This window comes from Protomyctophum parallelum (genome assembly GCF_964188405.1).
Source record: "Protomyctophum parallelum genome assembly, chromosome: 11".
NCBI classification, from domain to species: domain Eukaryota; kingdom Metazoa; phylum Chordata; class Actinopteri; order Myctophiformes; family Myctophidae; genus Protomyctophum; species Protomyctophum parallelum.
In genome coordinates, this window is record NC_139707.1 from 50,612,536 (window position 1) to 50,633,886 (window position 21,351).

Consider the following 21,351-nt stretch of genomic DNA (forward strand, 5'->3'; position numbering starts at 1 on the left):
CTAGACTATGAAATTGCCAAGCCTGATATGATTGTCTAAAAATCCTGTTGATACTCTCTTTGTAACAGGGTTGATCATCACAGAGCAGAGTCTCCTGTACCCAGCTGTGTCTCCATGAAGAGTGACTCGTCCATGCATGGACTTATTGACTTCAAAGATGGACACCACTCTACTGACAAAAGGTTGAAACATGAACTCCATCTGGTGTCTGAATTGTGTACTCCAAGTCAAATCAAATCAAACTTTATTTCTAAAGCATCTATCTGAGCAGATCTAATGGGGAGGGGCAGAAATGGAGTAATGTGTTCACGTTTTATAGTGCCGGTGAGAAGGCGGGCAGCTGTGTTCTGCACTAGCTGTAAACGCCTGAGTGACGCCTGATCGATGCCAATATACAAAGAGTTGCAATAATCTATTCTTGATGAAATCAAAGCATGGATAACCATCTCCAGCTGTTTTTAGGGGAGGTAGGATTTGACCGTGGCAATGATTGGAAGAAGAGAGTTTTAACGACGGAGCTGATTTGTTTATTAAGTTTAAAATCTTTATCAAAAATGAAACCAAGAGGGGGGACAGTGGCACAGTCGGTATAGTGTTGTCGCCTCACAGCTAGAAGGTCCTGGGTTCGATTCCCGCTGTGGGCGCTGGGGGCGTGTTCTCTCCTCTGCGTCATCAGTGCCCATACCCGAGGCGGGGTTGGTGAAAGGGCCTTTCTGTTTGGAGTTTGTATGTTCTCCCCGTTTCCCCTAGGGTAGGTAGGTACCCTCACATGTTCTCCCCGTGTCCCCTAGGGTAGGTAGTGGTACCCTCACGTGTTCTCCCCGTGTCCCCTAGGGTAGGTACCCTCACGTGTTCTCCCCGTGTCCCCTAGGGTAGGTACCCTCACGTTTTCTCCCTGTGTCCCCTAGGATAGGTACCCTCACATGTTCTCCCCGTGTCCCCTAGGGTAGGTACCCTCACATGTTCTCCTCGTGTCCCCTAGGGTAGGTACCCTCACATGTTCTCCCCGTGTCCCCTAGGGTAGGTACCCTCACATGTTCTCCCTGTGTCCCCTAGGGTAGGTACCCTCACATGTTCTCCCAGTGTCCCCCAGGGTATAGCACCCTCACATGTTCTCATGTCCCCTAGGGTAGGTTCACATGTTCTCCCCGTGTCCCCTAGGGTAGGTATCCTCACGTGTTCTCCCCGTGTCCCCTAGGGTAGGTATCCTCACGTGTTCTCCCTGTGTCCCCTAGGGTAGGTACCCTTACAAAAACATGCAGTAATCCTGGTCGGAATGTGTTAAGGAGATAACTGTTACAATTGCTCAATTCAACAGACCCATTCAGGATTCTATAAACGCCTTCTCAATCCTGACCTAAGTTTTAAGTGTTTAGAGAGGCACTTGTCTTTATCTCCTTGGGCAAATCATTCCATTGCACCGATTGCACTACATGGAATACGAGCTACTGTTATGCTAATTACTGTCTGTTATTTACTTAGTATTATTTCTAGTAGTATTATTCACTGTCTCTGTTGTTTATGTATTGTTATTTCTGTCTGTATGATTCCAGAAGTGTCCACCACAGAGCAGAGTCTCCAACTCCCAGCCTTCTGTCTGTGAAGAGTGACAAGTCTAAAAATGATCCTCCGCACTTCAGTAATGAACCTGGACCTCCTGATTCACAGTATGTCAACCCTCCTATAAATGTATACAACACTATAACACTGTAACACTATACAATATACACTATTACACTATAACATATTTTATAGTGCCGGTGAGAAGGCGAGCAGCTGTGTTCTGCACTAGCTGTAAACGCCTGAGTGACGCCTGGTCGATGCCAATATACAAAGAGTTGCAATAATCTATTCTTGATGAAATCAAAGCATGGATAACCATCTCCAGCTGTTTTTAGGGGAGGTAGGATTTGACCGTGGCGATGATTGGAAGACGAGTTTTGACGACGGAGCTGATTTGTTTATTAAGTTTAAAATCTGTATAAAAAATAAAACCAAGAGGGGGGACAGTGGTAGCCTGGGTAAACCCACTCCCCCTGCTGGACAACATTTCATTCTGCCAGGAGGGGTGAGTCTGGCTAAATGGTAATACAAAGTCCTTAAGATTGTATCAGCTTTGGTACGAGCCAATCCGCGACCGAGCTCAGGGCTCTGTGATTGACAGTGCACGTTGGCCAATCAGGAACGATTTGAGCAGTTGATGACGTGTGAACTCCTCGACTCATTCACAACAACAAACATGGGAATGAGGAAGTAGGAACGGAACGCGTTTAGATGACGCCTCTTGTTTTGATATACGCTGATTGGCTGAAGGGGTTGTCCGTCAACGCTACTCTCCCGCCCCACGGCTAAACAGCCACACAGTCGATTATGCCAGACTCACCCCTCCTGGCAGAATGAAATGTTGTCCAGCAGGGGGAGTGGGTTTACCCAGGCTAGGACAGTGGCACAGTCGGTACTGTTGTCGCCTCACACCTAGAAGGTCCGGGGTTCGATTCCCGCTGTGGGCGCTGGGGGCGTGTTCTCTCCTCTGCGTCATCAGTGCCCATACCCGAGGCGGGGTTGGTGAAAGGGCCTTTCTGTTTGGAGTTTGTATGTTCTCCCCGTTTCCCCTAGGGTAGGTAGGTACCCTCACATGTTCTCCCCGTGTCCCCTAGGGTAGGTACCCTCACGTGTTCTCCCCGTGTCCCCTAGGGTAGGTACCCTCACGTGTTCTCCCCGTGTCCCCTAGGGTAGGTACCCTCACGTTTTCTCCCTGTGTCCCCTAGGATAGGTACCCTCACATGTTCTCCCCGTGTCCCCTAGGGTAGGTACCCTCACATGTTCTCCCCGTGTCCCCTAGGGTAGGTACCCTCACATGTTCTCCTCGTGTCTGCTAGGGTAGGTACCCTCACATGTTCTCCCCTTGTCCCCTAGGGTAGGTACCCTCACATGTTCTCCTCATGTCCCCTAGGGTAGGTACCCTCACATGTTCTCCCCGTGTCCCCTAGGGTATAGGTACCCTCACATGTTCTCCCTGTGTCCCCTAGGGTAGGTACCCTCACATGTTTTCCCAGTGTCCCCTAGGGTAGGTATCCTCACGTGTTCTCCCCGTGTCCCCTAGGGTAGGTACCCTCACATGTTCTCCCCGTGTCTCCTAGGGTAGATACCCTCACTAAAACATGCAGTAATCCTGGTCGGAATGTGTTAAGGAGATAACTGTTACAATTGCTCAATTCAACAGACTCATTCAGGATTCTAAAAACGCCTTCTCAATCCTGACCTAAGTTTTAAGTGTTTAGAGAGGCCCTTGTCTTTATCTCCTTGGGCAAATCATTCCATTGCACCGTTTGTACTACATGGAATACAAGCTACTGTTATGCTAATTACTGTCTGTTATTTATTTAGTATTATTTCTAGTAGTATTATTCACTGTCTCTGTTGTTTATATATTGTTATTTCTGTCTGTATGATTCCAGAAGTGTCAACCACAGAGCAGAGTCTCCAACTCCCAGCCTTCTGTCTGTGAAGAGTGACAAGTCTAAAAATGATCCTCCGCACTTCAGTAATGAACCTGGACCTCCTGATTCACAGTATGTCAACCCTCCTATAAATATATACAACACTATAACACTGTAACACTATACAATATACACTATAACACTATACAATATACACTATAACATATTTTAGAGTGCCGGTGAGAAGGCGGGCAGCTGTGTTCTGAATTTGCACTAGCTGTAAACGCCTGAGTGACGCCTGGTCGATGCCAATATACAAAGAGTTGCAATAATCTATTATTGATGAAATCAAAGCATGGATAACCATCTCCAGCTGTTTTTAGGCGATGATTTGACCGTGGCGATGATTGGAAGAAGAGTTTTAACGACGGAGCTGATTTGTTTATTAAGTTTAAAATCTTTATCAAAAATAAAACCAAGAGGGGGGACAGTGGCACAGTCGGTAGTGTTGTCGCCTCACAGCTAGAAGGTCCTGGGTTCGATTCCCGCTGTGGGCGCTGGGGGCGTGTTCTCTCCTCTGCGTCATCAGTGCCCATACCCGAGGGGGGGTTGGCGAAAGAGCCTTTCTGTGTGGAGTTTGTATCTTCTCCCCGTGTCCCCTAGGGTAGGTACCCTCACGTTTTCTCCCTGTGTCCCCTAGGGTAGGTACCCTCACATGTTCTCCCCGTGTCTCCTAGGGTAGGTACCCTCACATGTTCTCCTCGTGTCTCCTAGGGTAGGTACCCTCACATGTTCTCCCCGTGTCCCCTAGGGTAGGTACCCTCACATGTTCCCCCCGTTTCCCCTAGGGTAGGTACCCTCACATGTTCTCCTCGTGTCCCCTAGGGTAGGTACCCTCACATGTTCTCCCCGTGTCCCCTAGGGTAGGTACCCTCACATGTTCTCCCTGTGTCCCCTAGGGTAGGTACCCTCACATGTTCTCCCAGTGTCCCCCAGGGTATAGCACCCTCACATGTTCTCATGTCCCCTAGGGTAGGTTCACATGTTCTCCCCGTGTCCCCTAGGGTAGGTATCCTCACGTGTTCTCCCTGTGTCCCCTAGGGTAGGTATCCTCACGTGTTCTCCCTGTGTCCCCTAGGGTAGGTACCCTTACAAAAACATGCAGTAATCCTGGTCGGAATGTGTTAAGGAGATAACTGTTACAATTGCTCAATTCAACAGACCCATTCAGGATTCTATAAACGCCTTCTCAATCCTGACCTAAGTTTTAAGTGTTTAGAGAGGCACTTGTCTTTATCTCCTTGGGCAAATCATTCCATTGCACCGATTGCACTACATGGAATACGAGCTACTGTTATGCTAATTACTGTCTGTTATTTACTTAGTATTATTTCTAGTATTATTATTCACTGTCTCTGTTGTTTATGTATTGTTATTTCTGTCTGTATGATTCCAGAAGTGTCCACCACAGAGCAGAGTCTCCAACTCCCAGCCTTCTGTCTGTGAAGAGTGACAAGTCTAAAAATGATCCTCCGCACTTCAGTAATGAACCTGGACCTCCTGATTCACAGTATGTCAACCCTCCTATAAATGTATACAACACTATAACACTGTAACACTATACAATATACACTATTACACTATAACATATTTTATAGTGCCGGTGAGAAGGCGAGCAGCTGTGTTCTGCACTAGCTGTAAACGCCTGAGTGACGCCTGGTCGATGCCAATATACAAAGAGTTGCAATAATCTATTCTTGATGAAATCAAAGCATGGATAACCATCTCCAGCTGTTTTTAGGGGAGGTAGGATTTGACCGTGGCGATGATTGGAAGACGAGTTTTGACGACGGAGCTGATTTGTTTATTAAGTTTAAAATCTGTATAAAAAATAAAACCAAGAGGGGGGACAGTGGTAGCCTGGGTAAACCCACTCCCCCTGCTGGACAACATTTCATTCTGCCAGGAGGGGTGAGTCTGGCTAAATGGTAATACAAAGTCCTTAAGATTGTATCAGCTTTGGTACGAGCCAATCCGCGACCGAGCTCAGGGCTCTGTGATTGACAGTGCACGTTGGCCAATCAGGAACGATTTGAGCAGTTGATGACGTGTGAACTCCTCGACTCATTCACAACAACAAACATGGGAATGAGGAAGTAGGAACGGAACGCGTTTAGATGACGCCTCTTGTTTTGATATACGCTGATTGGCTGAAGGGGTTGTCCGTCAACGCTACTCTCCCGCCCCACGGCTAAACAGCCACACAGTCGATTATGCCAGACTCACCCCTCCTGGCAGAATGAAATGTTGTCCAGCAGGGGGAGTGGGTTTACCCAGGCTAGGACAGTGGCACAGTCGGTACTGTTGTCGCCTCACACCTAGAAGGTCCGGGGTTCAATTCCCGCTGTGGGCGCTGGGGGCGTGTTCTCTCCTCTCCGTCATCAGTGCCCATACCCGAGGCGTGGTTGGTGAAAGGGACTTTCTGTTTGGAGTTTGTAAGTTCTCCCCGTTTCCCCTAGGGTAGGTACCCTCACATGTTATCCCCGTGTCGCCTAGGGTAGGTACCCTTGCATGTTCTCCCCGTGTCCCCTAAAGTGGGTACCCTCACATGTTCTCCCCGTGTCCCCTAGGGTAGGTACCCTCACATGTTCTCCCCGTGTCCCTATAGGGTAGGTACCCTCATATGTTTTCCCCGTGTCCCCTAGGGTAGGTACCCTCACATGTTCTCCCCGTGTCCCCTAGGGTAGGTACCCTCACATGTTCTCCCTGTGTCCCCTAGGGTAGGTACCCTCACATGTTCTCCCCGTGTCCCCTAGGGTAGGTACCCTCACAAAAACATGCAGTAATCCTGGTCGGAATGTGTTAAGGAGATAACTGTTACAATTGCTCAATTCAACAGACCCATTCAGGATTCTAAAAACGCCTTTTCAATCCTGACCTAAGTTTTAAGTGTTTAGAGAGGCACTTGTCTTTATCTCCTTTGGCAAATCTTTCCATTGCACCGTTTGTACTACATGGAATACAAGCTACTGTTATGCTAATTACTGTCTGTTATTTACTTAGTATTATTTCTAGTAGTATTATTCACTGTCTCTGTTGATGTATTGTTATTTCTGTCTGTATGATTCCAGAAGTGTCCACCACAGAGCAGAGTCTCCAACTCCCAGCCTTCTGTCTGTGAAGAGTGACAAGTCTAAAAATGATCCTCCGCACTTCAGTAATGAACCTGGACCTCCTGATTCACAGTATGTCAACCCTCCTATAAATATATACAACACTATAACACTGTAACACTATACAATATACACTATTACACTATAACATATTTTATAGTGCCGGTGAGAAGGCGGGCAGCTGTGTTCTGCACTAGCTGTAAACGCCTGAGTGACGCCTGGTCGATGCCAATATACAAAGAGTTGCAATAATCTATTCTTGATGAAATCAAAGCATGGATAACCATCTCCAGCTGTTTTTAGGGGAGCTAGGATTTGACCGTGGCGATGATTAGAAGAAGAGACTTTTAACGACGGAACTGATTTGTTTATTAAGTTTAAAAACTTTATCAAAAATAAAACCAAGAGGGGGGACAGTGGCACAGTCGGTAGTGTTGTCGCCTCACAGCTAGAAGGTCCTGGGTTCGATTCCCGCTGTGGGCGCTGGGGGCGTGTTCTCTCATCTGCGTCATCAATGCCCATTCCCGAGGCGGGGTTGGCAAAAGGGACTTTCTGTTTGGAGTTTGTATGTTCTCCCCGTTTCCCCTAGGGTAGGTACCCTCACATGTTCTCCCAGTGTCCCCTAGGGTAGGTACCCTCACATGTTCTCCCAGTGTCCCCTAGGGTAGGTATCCTCACATGTTCTCCCTTTGTCCCCTAGGTAGGTACCCTCACATGTTCTCCCCGTGTCCCCTAGGGTAGGTACCCTCACATGTTCTCATGTCCCCTAGGGTAGGTACCCTCACATGTTCTCCCCGTGTCCCCTAGGGTAGGTATCCTCACGTGTTCTCCCCGTGTCCCCTAGGGTAGATACCCTAACTAAAACATGCAGTAATCCTGGTCGGAATGGGTTAAGGAGATAACTGTTACAATTGCTCAATTCAACAGACCCATTCAGGATTCTAAAAACGCCTTCTCAATACTGACCTAAGTTTTAAGCGTTTAGAGAGGCACTTGTCTTTATCTCCTTGGGCAAATCATTCCATTGCACCGTTTGTACTACATGGAATACAAGCTACTGTTATGCTAATTACTGTCTGTTATTTACTTAGTATTATTTCTATTAGTATTATTCACTGTCTCTGTTGTTTATGTATTGTTATTTCTGTCTGTATGATTCCAGAAGTGTCCACCACAGAGCAGAGTCTCCAACTCCCAGCCTTCTGTCTGTGAAGAGTGACAAGTCTAAAGGAAAACCTCCTGACTTCAGTAACGAACCTGGACCTCCTGATTCACAGTATGTCAACCCTCCTATAAATATATACAACACTATAACACTGTAACACTATACAATATACACTATAACACTATACAATATACACTATAACATATTTTATAGTGCCGGTGAGAAGGCGGGGAGCTGTGTTCTGCACTAGCTGTAAACGCCTGAGTGACGCCTGGTCGATGCCAAAATACAAAGAGTTGCAATAATCTATTCTTGATGAAATCAAAGCATGGATAACCATCTCCAGCTGTTTTTAGGGGAGGTAGGATTTGACCGTGGCGATGATTGAAGAAGAGTGTTTTAACGACGGAGCTGATTTTTTAATTAAGTTTAAAATCTTTATCAAAAATAAAACCAAGAGGGGGGACAGTGGGACAGTCGGTAGTGTTGTCGCCTCACAGCTAGAAGGTCCTGGGTTCGATTCCCGCTGTGGGCGCTGGGGGCGTGTTCCCTCCTCTGCGTCATCAGTGCCCATACCCGAGGCGGGATTGGTGAAAGGGCCTTTCTGTGTGGAGTTTGTATGTTCTCCCCGTTTCCCCTAGGGTAGGTACCCTCACATGTTCTCCTCGTGTCCCCTAGGGTAGGTACCCTCACATGTTCTCCCCGTGTCCCCTAGGGTAGGTACCCTCACATGTTCCCCCCGTGTCCCCTACGGTAGGTACCCTCACATGTTCTCCCCGTGTCCCCTAGGGTAGGTACCTCACATGTTCTCCCCGTGTCCCCTAGGCTAGGTACCCTCACATTTTCTCCTCGTGTCCCCTAGGGTAGGTACCCTCACATGTTCTCCCCGTGTCCCCTAGGGTAGGTACCCTCACATGTTCTCCCCGTGTACCTTAGGTTAGGTACCCTCACATGTTCTCCCCGTGTCCCCTAGGGTAGGTACCCTCACATGTTCTCCCCATGTCCCCTAGGGTAGGTACCCTCACATGTTCTCCCCGTGTCCCCTAGGGTAGGTACCCTCACAAAAACATGCAGTAATCCTGGTCGGATTGTGTTAAGGAGATAACTGTTACAATTGCTCAATTCAACAGACCCATTCAGGATTCTAAAAACGCCTTCTCAATCCTGACCTAAGTTTTAAGTGTTTAGAGAGGCACTTGTCTTTATCTCCTTGGGCAAATCATTCCATTGCACCGTTTGTACTACATGGAATACAAGCTACTGTTATGCTAATAAAGGCTGCATGAACAGCGCTGCTCGGGTGCTGTTTTCTGCCCCCTCAATGTCCCAAAGTTCTCTGTTGTACTCCGTCTCCCCACACTGGCACGGTTAGCTAAGTTAGCCATGTGCTATCCATGTTTGAGGGTTTTCTCGTCAGCGAAAAGTCAACAAACAGAACACGTGTCATGCATGCTGATCTTCCTTAATAATAAAAAAGGCTTAGCTCATGCGTCCAGTGGCTTTATAGTTAGGCTATAGGCTGCTCAGATCTGGACTGGACTTATTTATGTTTTGGAATAGAACCGGCGGACCTCTGTACTGTAGACGTGCAGATGCATGCATGTTGATGAATAAGCCTACAACAATTTATTCATATTGTTAAATGTTGCTTTAACAACATTGAGTTTGTCTTTTAAAAAGGAGCATAAATAAATGTATACCATTCGTCTACCAACTTTAATTATGTAGCCTATACATGAATATTACATTTGGGGTAGCCTATTAAAAAAAACAAAAAAAAAAACATCAACAACCGTTAATTAACCGGATAATGCCATCGGCTACCCGGCTGGAAAATTAACTGTTAGATACATGTATATGTATATATTCTATTGTCTTCATCTATATGTGTCTATATGTATATATTCTATTGTCTTCATCTATATGTATCTATATGTATATATTCTATTGTCTTCATCTATATGTATCTATATGTATATATTCTATTGTCTTCATCTATATGTATCTATATGTATATATTCTATTGTCTTCATCTATATGTATATATTCTATTGTCTTCATCTCCACAGAGAGACATTCAGAAACACACCTGGACAGAAGACATTCAGTCGAACCACACCTGGACACAGTAAGACTGGACACATTTTACACTAACATTTTATTTCAATGAATGAAATGTTTAAATAGCAGCAGACTCATCAGATTAAATATACTCGTTGTATTCCTGTCTCATTGTCCAAATACAAATACTGATGATAAACACATACATTTAGACTAAAAAAACGATCCAATGTTGTTCATTTTAGCCAATTTTCTCCTTTTTTTCTTTTACAAATTTAGATTTTCTGGAGGATATATACATAGTTGTTTTAATGCTATGGATTGTTCAATGTAAAGTTGTAAATGAAGCATAATGTTTAACATGTATTAATTGTCTCCTCATATCAGATGTCCGTCTGCCGGAGTATGTAAAGGTCTATAAGGTCACTTTGGACGGTCTTGAACATGTGACATATGTCACTGAACATCCCTCCCTCTCCAACATCTACACAGACCTCCACCTATCAGCGGGAGGGAGTGAAGGGGTTAATCAGCAACATGAGGTGTGGCAGCTTGAGACCGCCTCCAGCATGAAGACCCTCTATGACGTCCTAATCAAGTGCCGTGCCATCTTTAAGACCGTCCTCCCTGGCAGAGACACACCCAGCAGCAGAGTTCTGACCAATGGCATCGCTGGCATCGGGAAGACATTCTCTGTGCGTAAGTTCGCTCTGGACTGGGCAAGAGGTTTGGAGAACCAAGATATAGATCTCCTGGTTCCCTTCGCATTCCGGGAGCTGAACTTGGTCCGACATGAGCAGCACAGTCTTCTCTCACTGATCCATGGTTTCCATCCAACGTTAGAGAAGGTCACAGCAGAGCAGCTCGCTTCCTGGAAAGTTGGCTTCATCTTCGATGGTCTCGATGAAAGCAGGTTTCCGCTGAAATTCCAGAACATTGACGTCGATTCTGACGCCTTCGACAACAATGACGTCGTCTCTGATGTCACGGTGACATCATCGGTGGGCCTGCTGTTGACGAACCTCATCAAGAGGAATCTGCTCCCCTCGGCTCTCTTCTGGATAACCACCAGACCTGCAGCAGCCAATCAGATCCCTCCTGCATGCGTTGACATGGTGACAGAAATACGAGGGTTCACAGACCCCCAGAAGGAGGAGTTCTTCAGGAAGATGTTCAGTGATGATGAGGAGCTGGCCAGCACCATCATCTCACACGTGAAGACATCAAAGAGCATCCACATCATGTGTCACATCCCAGTCTTCTGTTGGATGACCGCTACCGTTGTGGAGGACCTGGTGAAGACAGACCAGACTGGACAGCTGCCCAAGAACCTGACCGGGATGTTCAGCCTCTTCATATCGCTCCTGATAAAAAGGATGAAGACGAAGTATGATGAGACTGACAGGGATGTTCTTCTGATGCTGTGCCTGCTGGCGTTTGTACATCTGAAGAAAGGCAGCGTCACGTTCTACCAAGAAGACCTGGAAGAGTGTGGTCTCGATGTGAACCACGCCGCGCTGTACTCAGGAGTGTGCACAGAGATCTTCAAAGAAGAGACCGTTCAATCTCAGAGAAAGATCTACAGCTTTGTTCATCTGAGCATCCAGGAGTTCCTGGCTGCAGTCTACCTGATGCACTGTTTCACACAGAAGAACATGAAGGTACTGAAGACATTCCTGGGAGGAGGAGGAGAAGAAGAAGGAGAAGAAGAAGAAGAAGAAGACGTCTTCCTGCAGAGAGCCATGGAAGAATCCATGAAGAGTATGGGAGGAGGAGGAGGAGGAGGAGGAGGAGGAGGAGGAGGAGGAGGAGGAGGAGGAGGAGGAGGAGAAGATGTCTTCCTGCAGAGAGCCATGGAAGATTCCCTGAAGTACGACTTCCTGCAGAGAGCCATGGAAGGAGGAGGAGGAGGAGAAGGAGAAGACATATTCCTGCAGAGAGCCATGGAAGAATCCATGTATGGGAGGAGGAGGAGGATGGGAGGAGGAGGAGGAGGAGGAGAAGAAGATGATCAAATCTTAATCCAGAGAGCCATTGAAGAATCCCTGAAGAGTATGGGAGGAGGAGGAGAAGAAGGAGAAGACGTCTTCCTGCAGAGAGCCATGGAAGAATCCCTGAAGAGTATGGGAGGAGGAGGAGGAGGAGGAGAGGAAGAAGAAAAAGAAGAAGAAGAAGAAGAAGAAGAAGAAGAAGAAGAAGAAGAAGAAGATCAAAGTATGAATGGAGAAATTACCCTGGAGGACTTCCTGCAGAGAGCCAGCGAAAAAGCCCTGAAGAGTAAGAACGGCCACCTGGACCTCTTTGTCCGCTTCCTTCATGGCCTCTCGCTGGAGTCCAACCAGAGTCTGTTAGGAGGCCTGCTGGGTCACACAGAGAACAGTCCAGAGAGCATCCAGAGAGTCATCAACAACCTGAAGGAGATGAAAAATATAGATGCGAGTATCTCTCCTGACAGATTCATCAACATCTTTCACTGTCTGATGGAGATGAACGACCTCTCAGTACATCAGGAGATCCAACAGTACCTGAAGTCAGCGGACAGATCAAAGACAGAACTGTCTGAGAGCCAGTGTTCAGCTCTGGCCTTCATCCTGCTGACGTCAGAGAAGGTTCTGGAGGAGTTGGACCTGCACCAATACACACCATCACCAGGATGGGGGACATTCAGACTACTCCCAGCTGTGAGGAACAGCAGAAAGGCTCGGTTAGTAGTCATGTGGATAGAAAACCTGTTAGAATCGATCTACCATCACACCTAATTACTATAATAATAATCAGGTCTGAGTGTGTGTGTGTGTGTGTGTGTGTGTGTGTGTGTGTGTGTGTGTGTGTGTGTGTGTGTGTGTGTGTGTGTGTGCACAATATTTATACAGCATTTTTGGAACTGACTGACACGCACAGAGAACAAAGTAAAAATAATAAATAAGATGACATTCGTAGATCAATGCAAGTTACACACTGTAGTATTAAACCATTTTGGGCGGGAACCCCTTTTGGTGTTTTAAACATTATGTTATGCTTTAGCTATTGAAAAATTGCAGATGTACAAGCTCATAGCGCGCCACTCGGTGGCGCGCTATGAGCTTGTAGGTCTGCTATTTTAATTGAAGACTGACATAGAAACATAGCTTTTTCAGAAAACTGGCAGGATGTAGAAGACATTAACTGATCTCAGGTCAGAATGGGTTAATACAGATTATCTGTCTTTCACTTTGATGTTTTCTGGTTCCCTGTTCTTATATGACCTGTCAATATCTGACCAACTAGACATTGGTACATTTACATTACACTTTATAGTTAATTTCATTGAACATGAATTTGATCTAATCTGTGTTGATGATCACTGATTTTACATCATCTACATTTACAGACTTGTTGGCTGTAAACTCAAAAAGGCACAATATGAGATTGTGGCTTCAGCTCTCAGCTCTAATCCTTCACATCTAAGAGAATTGGACATCAGTTATAATGACATAACGGATCCATCCATGGACCTGCTCACTGCTGCATTGAAGAGTCCAAACTGTCATCTGGAGATACTGAGGTCACATTATTATTTACATTAGTTCTGTTTTATTATTTATAGTTTGATTCTTAATAATAAGAGTGTTAATATATTTAACATCATGGTATCCCACTGATTAGAATAATAATATGGTCAGAGTTTGTGTTGTCTAGTTGGACATCACATCACATTGCTACGGTACAGTAACTACAATATGTGATCCATCATGGCTGCTAGGGGATTATCATTATGTGAACTAATGGGGTACAGTGATTACAGTATGTAGTCATGTTGGCACGCACGCACCCACACGCGCGCGCACACACACACACACACACACACACACACACACACACACACACACACACACACACACACACACACACACACACACACACACACAATTCCTATGTTGGAAGATTAAGATTATGATGATTTACTTCACGTTATCCCTGCCTGCCTTCTCTTTCCATCCCTTGGGGTCTTTACTCCAAACCTCTGATATTCAGTCCAGATATTTCATGTGTAATTACAGACTTGCTGGCTGTACCTTCACACAGACAGGATTTGAAGTTCTGCTCTCAGCTCTCAGCTCTAATCTTCTCCATCTGAAAGAATTGGACCTCAGTTTCATCTGCCTGCAGGAATCACAACTGCTCCAGCTCTCTGCGTTACTGAAGAGTCCACAGTGTGGACTGCAGATCCTGGGGTAAAGAATGTGTGTTCTCTCTGTGTGGATCTCTACTTGAACATCAACACAGCACTTTGTTAAATGTGTATTTCTCTGCAGGTTGTCAGGCTGTGGAGTCACAGAGGAAGGCTGTTCTTCTCTGGCTTCAGCTGTGACCTCCAACCCCTCCTCCCAGCTGAAACAGCTGGACTTGAACTTCAGCCACTTAGGAGACTCTGCTCTGAAGAAGCTGTCTGCTGCCCTGGAGACTGTCAAGTGAGTAGACTTGAATAACACACGCTTTAGTTTTAGTCCTATTTTACTCATCTGAAATCGTCTAGTCTTAGTCTAGTCTTAGTGTTAGTCAATAAAACTGGTGGCAGCTGCCTCCAAGCGTTCCTTTAGGGGGGAAAGTACAAAGTCGAACGGTTTGCGGAGCGGTCTTGATATTGGAAGGTCGCTAGTTCGTATCCCCGGACCGGCACGTTAAAATGACCACCGCTGAAGTGCCCTTGAGCAAGGCATTGAACCCCTACCATGAAATGTTCTATGAGCAGGGCCTGGCTGTAAACAAGTTCTTGAGCTTAGTCCAGTTACCCTGGGTAAACATAGTACCTTTCCTTTCCTTAGTCCAGTTATCCTGGGTAAACATGGTACCTTTCCTTTCCTTAGTCCAGTTACCCTGGGTAAACATAGTACCTTTCCTTTCCTTAGTCCAGTTACCCTGGGTAAACATAGTACCTTTCCTTTCCTTAGTCCAGTTACCCTGGGTAAACATGGTACCTTTCCTTTCCTTAGTCCAGTTACCCTGGGTAAACACAGTACCTTTCCTTAGTCCAGTTACCCTGGGTAAACATAGTACCTTTCCTTTCCTTAGTCCAGTTACCCTGGGTAAACATAGTACCTTTCCTTTCCTTAGTCCAGTTACCCTGGGTAAACATAGTACCTTTCCTTTCCTTAGTCCAGTTACCCTGGGTAAACATAGTACCTTTCCTTTCCTTAGTCCAGCTACCCTGGGTAAACATGGCACCTTTCCTTTCCTTAGTCCAGTTACCCTGGGTAAACATGGTACCTTTCCTTTCCTTAGTCCAGTTACCCTGGGTAAACATAGTACCTTTCCTTTCCTTAGTCCAGTTACCCTGGGTAAACATAGTACCTTTCCTTTCCTTAGTCCAGTTACCCTGGGTAAACATAGTACCTTTCCTTTCCTTTATGGTACCAATGTGTGTGATGTTTGGACAGAGTCTGTGGGAGAATGATTACAAAATGTGTTTAGTAAATATTTGGTTGGCCTAAAACAGGCCGATGTGAGACATTAACCCATTTAGGCCTACGTTTTCTGAAAAACTTCAATTATTATTATTATTATATATTTTTTTATCCCACAATTTTGTAACCCATTTTTCACCCCTGTGTCAATCATCTAATGTGATCCTGGGCTCTACACACCCTCCACCAACCTAGTCCCCATATATGGGGGACAAGGGGAGAGCAACGGACTTGAACTCATGCTTCCTTCATGCCTGAGTGTCCAAGTTGCTCCTTTACACCTGACAGGGGGAGTTTCCCTGGTTGGACGTAGCGCGTGGAAGGAACACGTTATTCCAACCAGTTCCTTTCCCCTCCATCAGGCGCCCCGGCTGGCCAGGGGGAGGCAGTTTAGTGACCAGGATTACTGCATGTTTTTTGTGAGGGTACCTATCCTTCATAAACTTCAATTATGTATATAGCAGCATCAATTATTTTATATTTTTGAATTCTGTACATACTGTACAGAACCCAAAAATGGGTTCCCGGCCTGAGGGGGTAAAACACCAAAAGGGGTTCCCGCCCAGAGCAGAGCTTTTGACTTGATTCATTGTTGTTCTACTTCCTACAGTGTGAATCATGGAGGAGAACACTGGACTAAACCTCAACGCTGTGAGTCTGTCTGTCTGTCTGTCTGTCTGTCTGTCTGTCTGTCTGTCTGTCTGTCTGTCTGTCTGTCTGAAAAACCCTATGTTTCTATGTCAGTGGTTCTCACAGGGTTAAACCACATGTTTCTAGGTCAGTGGTTCTCAAAGGGTTAAACCATATATTTATATGTCAGTGGTTCTCACAGGGTTAAACCATATGTTTCTATGTCAGTGGTTCTCACAGGGTTAAACCATATGTTTCTATGTCAGTGGTTCTCACAGGGTTAAACCCTATGTTTATATGTCAGTGGTTTGTGTGTGCGCGCATATGTGTGCGTGTGTGTGTGTGTGTGTGTGTGTGTGTGTGTGTGTGCGTGTGTGTGTGTGCGCGCGCACGCACGCATGCACGCACGCACGCACACATGTGTGCGTGTGTGTGTGTGCATGTGTGTGCGTGTGAAAGAATATATATATTCAAAGATTTGCGCCACATTTTCAAGATTTTTCAAAAATAGCAGAACTACAAGCTCATTGCGCGGCACTCGGTGCCGCGCAATGAGCCCGCGTGCGTGTGCGCATGTGTGTGCGCGCATGTGCGCGTGTGTGTGTGTGCGCGCATGTGTGCATGTGTGCGCGTGCATTTGTGTTACACCCACACTGTTACACCCACCATCATAGAAGGTACTTTCTGAAAACTGTCAGGATTTAGAAGACATTTGCAGAATCTACAAATGTCTTCTAAATCCTGACAGTTTTCAGAAAAAAAGCCATGTTTCTGTCAGTCGTTCTCAAAGATTTGAGTTAAAAACGTTCTGAAAGAATATATTCAGATTTGCGTCACATTTTCATGATTTAAAAAAAATAGCAGACCTACAAGCTCATAGCGCGGCACAATGAGCCCGCGCGCATGTGTGCGTGTGTGCATGCGCGCATGTGTGCATGTGTGCGTGCACATGTGTGCGTGTGTGTGTGCGCGCAAGAGTGCGCACGCGTGTGTGTGTGCGCGCACACATTCTGAAAGAATATATATATTCAAAGATTTGCGCCACATTTTCATGATTTTTCAAAAATAGCAGACCTACAAGCTCATAGCGCGGCACAATGAGCCCACGCGCATGTGTGTGCATGTGTGTGTGCGCGTGCGTGTGTGCATGTGTGCTTGTGTGCGTGCGTGCATGTGTGCGTGTGGGCGCGCGTGCGTGTGTGTGTGTGTGCGCGCGCGCATGTGTGTGCGTGTGCGCACGCATGGGTGCGTTTGCACGCGATGATACGTGTGCATGCGTGTGCGGTGATACGTGCACGTGCGTGCGTGCCGTGCACGTATCATTCAGTGAAGGATGTATTTAATGTGTACTGTGTTGTTTTCTCATCAGATTTCCAGCGTCTCACTCTGGACACAAACACATCACACTGTGACCTCTCTCTGTCTGAGAACAACAGGAAGGTGACCCGTCAGGATGGTCAGCGTCATTCATATCCTGACCATCCTGATAGGTTTGATAGAGTGTCTCAGGTTCTGAGTTCAGAGAGTCTAGATGAACGCTGCTACAGTGAGGTACAGTTCAGTGGAGGGGTTGGGATAGGAGTGACTGACGGAGACATCGGTAGGAAAGGAGACGGTCAGGACTGTGTGCTTGGACGGAATGAACATTCCTGGTGTCTGTACTGTTCTGATGGTCAGCGTGGTGACACTTACTCTGTCAACCACAATAGTAAGCTGACTATCCTTCCTATCCGTCCCTCTGGCTCCAACAGAGTAGCAGTGTATCTGGACCGTCCCGCTGGGACTCTGTCCTTCTACAGAGTGTTAGAGGACACTCTGACTCACCTGTACACCGTCCAGAGCACGTTCACTCAACCGCTCTACGCTGGGTTTGTGTTGGACCGTGACTCCTCTGTGTCTCTGTGTGAGGACAGACGGGCTGTGAGGACAGACAGACAGGCTGTGAGGACAGACAGGCTGTGAGGACAGACAGACAGGCTGTGAGGACAGACATGCTGTGAGTACAGACAGACGGGCTGTGAGGACAGACAGACAGGCTGTGAGGACAGACAGACAGGCTGTGAGGACAGACAGACAGTGTCTTGTATCATAATGTAATAATCAGGAACAGGTGTGGTGGGGGGGGGGGGGTGTTTACATAATCAATATGTTTTGGTTTCCATGGAGTCACTGTTAGGGTCATCTGGGGTCACCATTAGGGTCATCTGATGTCACCATTAGGATCATCTGGGGTCACTGTTAGGGTCATCTGGGGTCACCGTTAGGGTCATCTGGGGTCACCATTAGGGTCATCTGGGGTCACCGTTAGGGTCATATGGGGTCACCGTTAGGGTCATCTGATACATTATTGTCCAAAACAACACTGTTGTCACAATGCTGTTATCTTATATAACTATATATTTGTTGTTATATTTGTATATATCTGTTGATTAAAAACATATTTACATTTCATGCTGTTGAACGCCTTCTTTGACCCTCCTATGACCCTTCTTTGAGGGGCGCTAGTCCCTCCTATGAGCAGCTTTTCAGGGTGAGTGTAACCCTCCTATGAGCAGCTTTTCAGGGTGAGTGTAACCCTCCTATGAGCAGCTTTTCAGGGTGAGTGTGACCCTCCTATGAGCAGCTTTTCAGGGTGAGTGTGACCCTGCTATGAGCAGCTTTTCGGGGTGAGTGTGACCCTCCTATGAGCAGCTTTTCAGGGTGAGTGTGACCCTCCTATGAGCAGCTTTTCAGGGTGAGTGTAACCCTCCTATGAGCAGCTGTTCAGGGTGAGTGTAACCCTCCTATGAACAGCTTTTCAGGGTGAGTGTAACCCTCCTATGAACAGCTTTTCAGGGTGAGTGTAACCCTCCTATGAACAGCTTTTCAGGGTGAGTGTGACTCTCCTATGAACAGCTTTTCAGGGTGAGTGTGACCCTCCTCTGAACAGCTGTTCAGGGTGAGTGTGACCAGAACGCAAACATTGAAGCTAAAAGTGAGGGCAGAAAGATTGAAGACGGAAACGGTGAGGACACAACATTGCGATTGGCCGGAATGACATTCCGGATGATTTGATTGGTTGAACACGGAAAGTGATGTATGATGAATGATAAGAGCGCCCCTCACTTCATACGGGTGTGATTTTCCTTTTTCCTAACTAATTTTGTTTTCTGAAAAACCTTATGTTTCTGTGTGCTCAATATTTCATGTCAAGGACCCCAAAGTTATATGTAATTGGCCACCGACCCCCATCTGAACATATGTTGTTCCAGGGACCCCTCAGAAGCAAAGATTTGATTTAAAATGTTCACACTCTGTAATAATATATATTCAAATATTTGAGGCACATTTTCACGATTTTTCAAAAATAGCAGATCTACAAGCTCATAGCGTGGCACTCGGTGCCGCGCTATGAGCTTGTATAGATCTGCTATTTTTCAATAGCTAAAGTATAACATAATGCTTAAAACAACAAAAGGGGTTAATGAAAGATGTTATACTTCCAGATTACTTCCATGTGTAACTATCATACCATGCGTTGTTACACTTTAAACTCCAGCTTCTCGCTCAAATGTAAAAATTAAAATAATTCAGAGCAATGTTTAATTATAATAAACATAAACATTGTTTAGCTGTAAATGAACATTGCGTGTGTGTTTACGTCATGGCTGTCATGTTGGAAACGGCAGTAAATCAAGCGGGCACAGCTGGTGCTCCGAGGCTTTGATTAGGCATCGGTCTGTGTTACGGTTACGTAAGAACTTATTTCTTACGGTCCGTAAGAACTTAATCACACCCGTGTGAAGTGAGGGGCGCTAATATGTTAAAGTAATCAAAACTCATGTTGATTAATAGGTGATGTAAAACAAACATTACAATCATTCTCTTTATTGTCAGTGGAGTTTAATGTTTGTGTTTAGGGACAAGATGACGTACATTTTCCCTTCGTTGTCAAGGGTTAGGGTTAGTGGCGTTAGTAGGCTACTAATGGCGTTTTTAAAACAAACACTGAACTAAAAACAAACATTAAACCTGTATATATACTCACAAACAGACCTGCTGAATTCAGCCATTGACCAATCAAAATCAAGCATTCAACCAAGCCATGTAATAAGCTATACTATAGGCCAGTGGTTCCCAAATGTTTTCATGTCAAGGACCCCAAATTGACCCCATGCAATTAGACTCACTGGCTGTGCATTCTGCATTCAGCACGCTCTGATAGACATGGCTGTGCATTCTGCGTTCAGCACGCTCTGATAGACATGTCTGTGCATTCTGCGTTCAGCACGCTCTGATAGACATGGCTGTGCATTCTGCGTTCAGCACGCTCTGATAGACATGGCTGTGCATTCTGCGTTCAACACGCTCTGATAGACATGGCTGTGCATTCTGCGTTCAGCACGCTCTGATAGACATGGCTGTGCATTCTGCGTTCAGCACGCTCTGATAGACATGTCTGTGCATTCTGCGTTCAGCACGCTCTGATAGACATGTCTGTGCATTCTGCGTTCAGCACGCTCTGATAGACATGGCTGTGCATTCTGCGTGCAGCACGCTCTGATAGACATGGCTGTGCATTCTGCGTTCAGCACGCTCTGATAGACATGGCTGTGCATTCTGCGTTCAGCACGCTCTGATAGACATGTCTGTGCATTCTGCGTTCAGCACGCTCTGATAGACATGTCTGTGCATTCTGCGTTCAGCACGCTCTGATAGACATGGCTGTGCATTCTGCGTTCAGCACGCTCTGATAGACATGGCTGTGCATTCTGCGTTCAGCACGCTCTGATAGACATGTCTGTGCATTCTGCGTTCAGCACGCTCTGATAGACATGGCTGTGCATTCTGCGTTCAGCACGCTCTGATAGACATGGCTGTGCATTCTGCGTTCAGCACGCTCTGATAGACATGGCTGTGCATTCTGCGTTCAGCACGCTCTGATAGACATGTCTGTGCATTCTGCATTCAGCACGCTCTGATAGACATGTCAAAACATTCTACTCTCCGCCAGCAGGGGGTGCTGGAGCACCCTCCGCACCCCCCTTCCAGCGCTGATGATGTACGATGAGCGCCCCTCACTTCACATGGGTGTGATCTCTTTTTTTTTTAAATGTTTTTCTGTGGCTTTCGCCTTTATTTTATATTTTTAAAGGGACAGACGGTAGGCTGACAGGAAATGGGGAGAGATATGGGGGGACGGGACCTCTGAGCCACGGCCCAGACCTGGACCTCTGAGCCACGGCCCAGGATGGACCTCTGAGCCACGGCCCAGGATGGACCTCTGAGCCACGGCCCAGGCCGGTGTGATTTTTTGGCATTTAATGTTTGCGTTTAGGATAAGGTTTGCGTTTACACACACACTGGAAGCTTAGTGTAGTACAGTGTAGTACTGTGTTAGTGTTAATTTTAACAGAAAACTTTGATTTTTAATAGTCTTAGTTTTTAGAACACACCAA

At 46.2% G+C, this 21,351-nt stretch overlaps 1 protein-coding gene across 1 annotated transcript; it reads left to right on the forward strand.

Moving 5' to 3' along the window:
* The first annotated feature begins 58 nt into the window (after positions 1-58).
* On the forward strand, positions 59-18,245 carry LOC310867071 (NACHT, LRR and PYD domains-containing protein 3-like). The gene is made up of 14 exons (XM_083776865.1): positions 59-182; positions 1,554-1,667; positions 3,459-3,564; positions 4,898-5,010; positions 6,572-6,685; positions 7,776-7,889; positions 9,848-9,906; positions 10,227-11,530; positions 12,080-12,543; positions 13,210-13,383; positions 13,880-14,053; positions 14,135-14,290; positions 15,894-15,934; positions 17,283-18,245. The coding sequence occupies exons 1-14, from the start codon at positions 115-117 to the stop codon at positions 17,873-17,875; spliced, it is 3,594 nt and encodes a 1,197-aa protein (XP_083632991.1). The 5' UTR covers positions 59-114; the 3' UTR covers positions 17,876-18,245.
* Positions 18,246-21,351: the final 3,106 nt, after the last annotated feature.

What these genes read in the sequence shown, in the direction of transcription:
- LOC310867071 (XM_083776865.1), top strand. Translation starts at nt 115, where the DNA reads ATGAAGAGTGACTCGTCCATGCATGGACTTATTGACTTCAAAGATGGA. An exon ending in TGTGGACTGCAGATCCTGGG is followed by an intron (nt 14,054 to 14,134) that starts GTAAAGAATGTG and finishes ATTTCTCTGCAG; the next exon opens with GTTGTCAGGCTGTGGAGTCA. An exon ending in GCTGCCCTGGAGACTGTCAA is followed by an intron (nt 14,291 to 15,893) that starts GTGAGTAGACTT and finishes TACTTCCTACAG; the next exon opens with TGTGAATCATGGAGGAGAAC.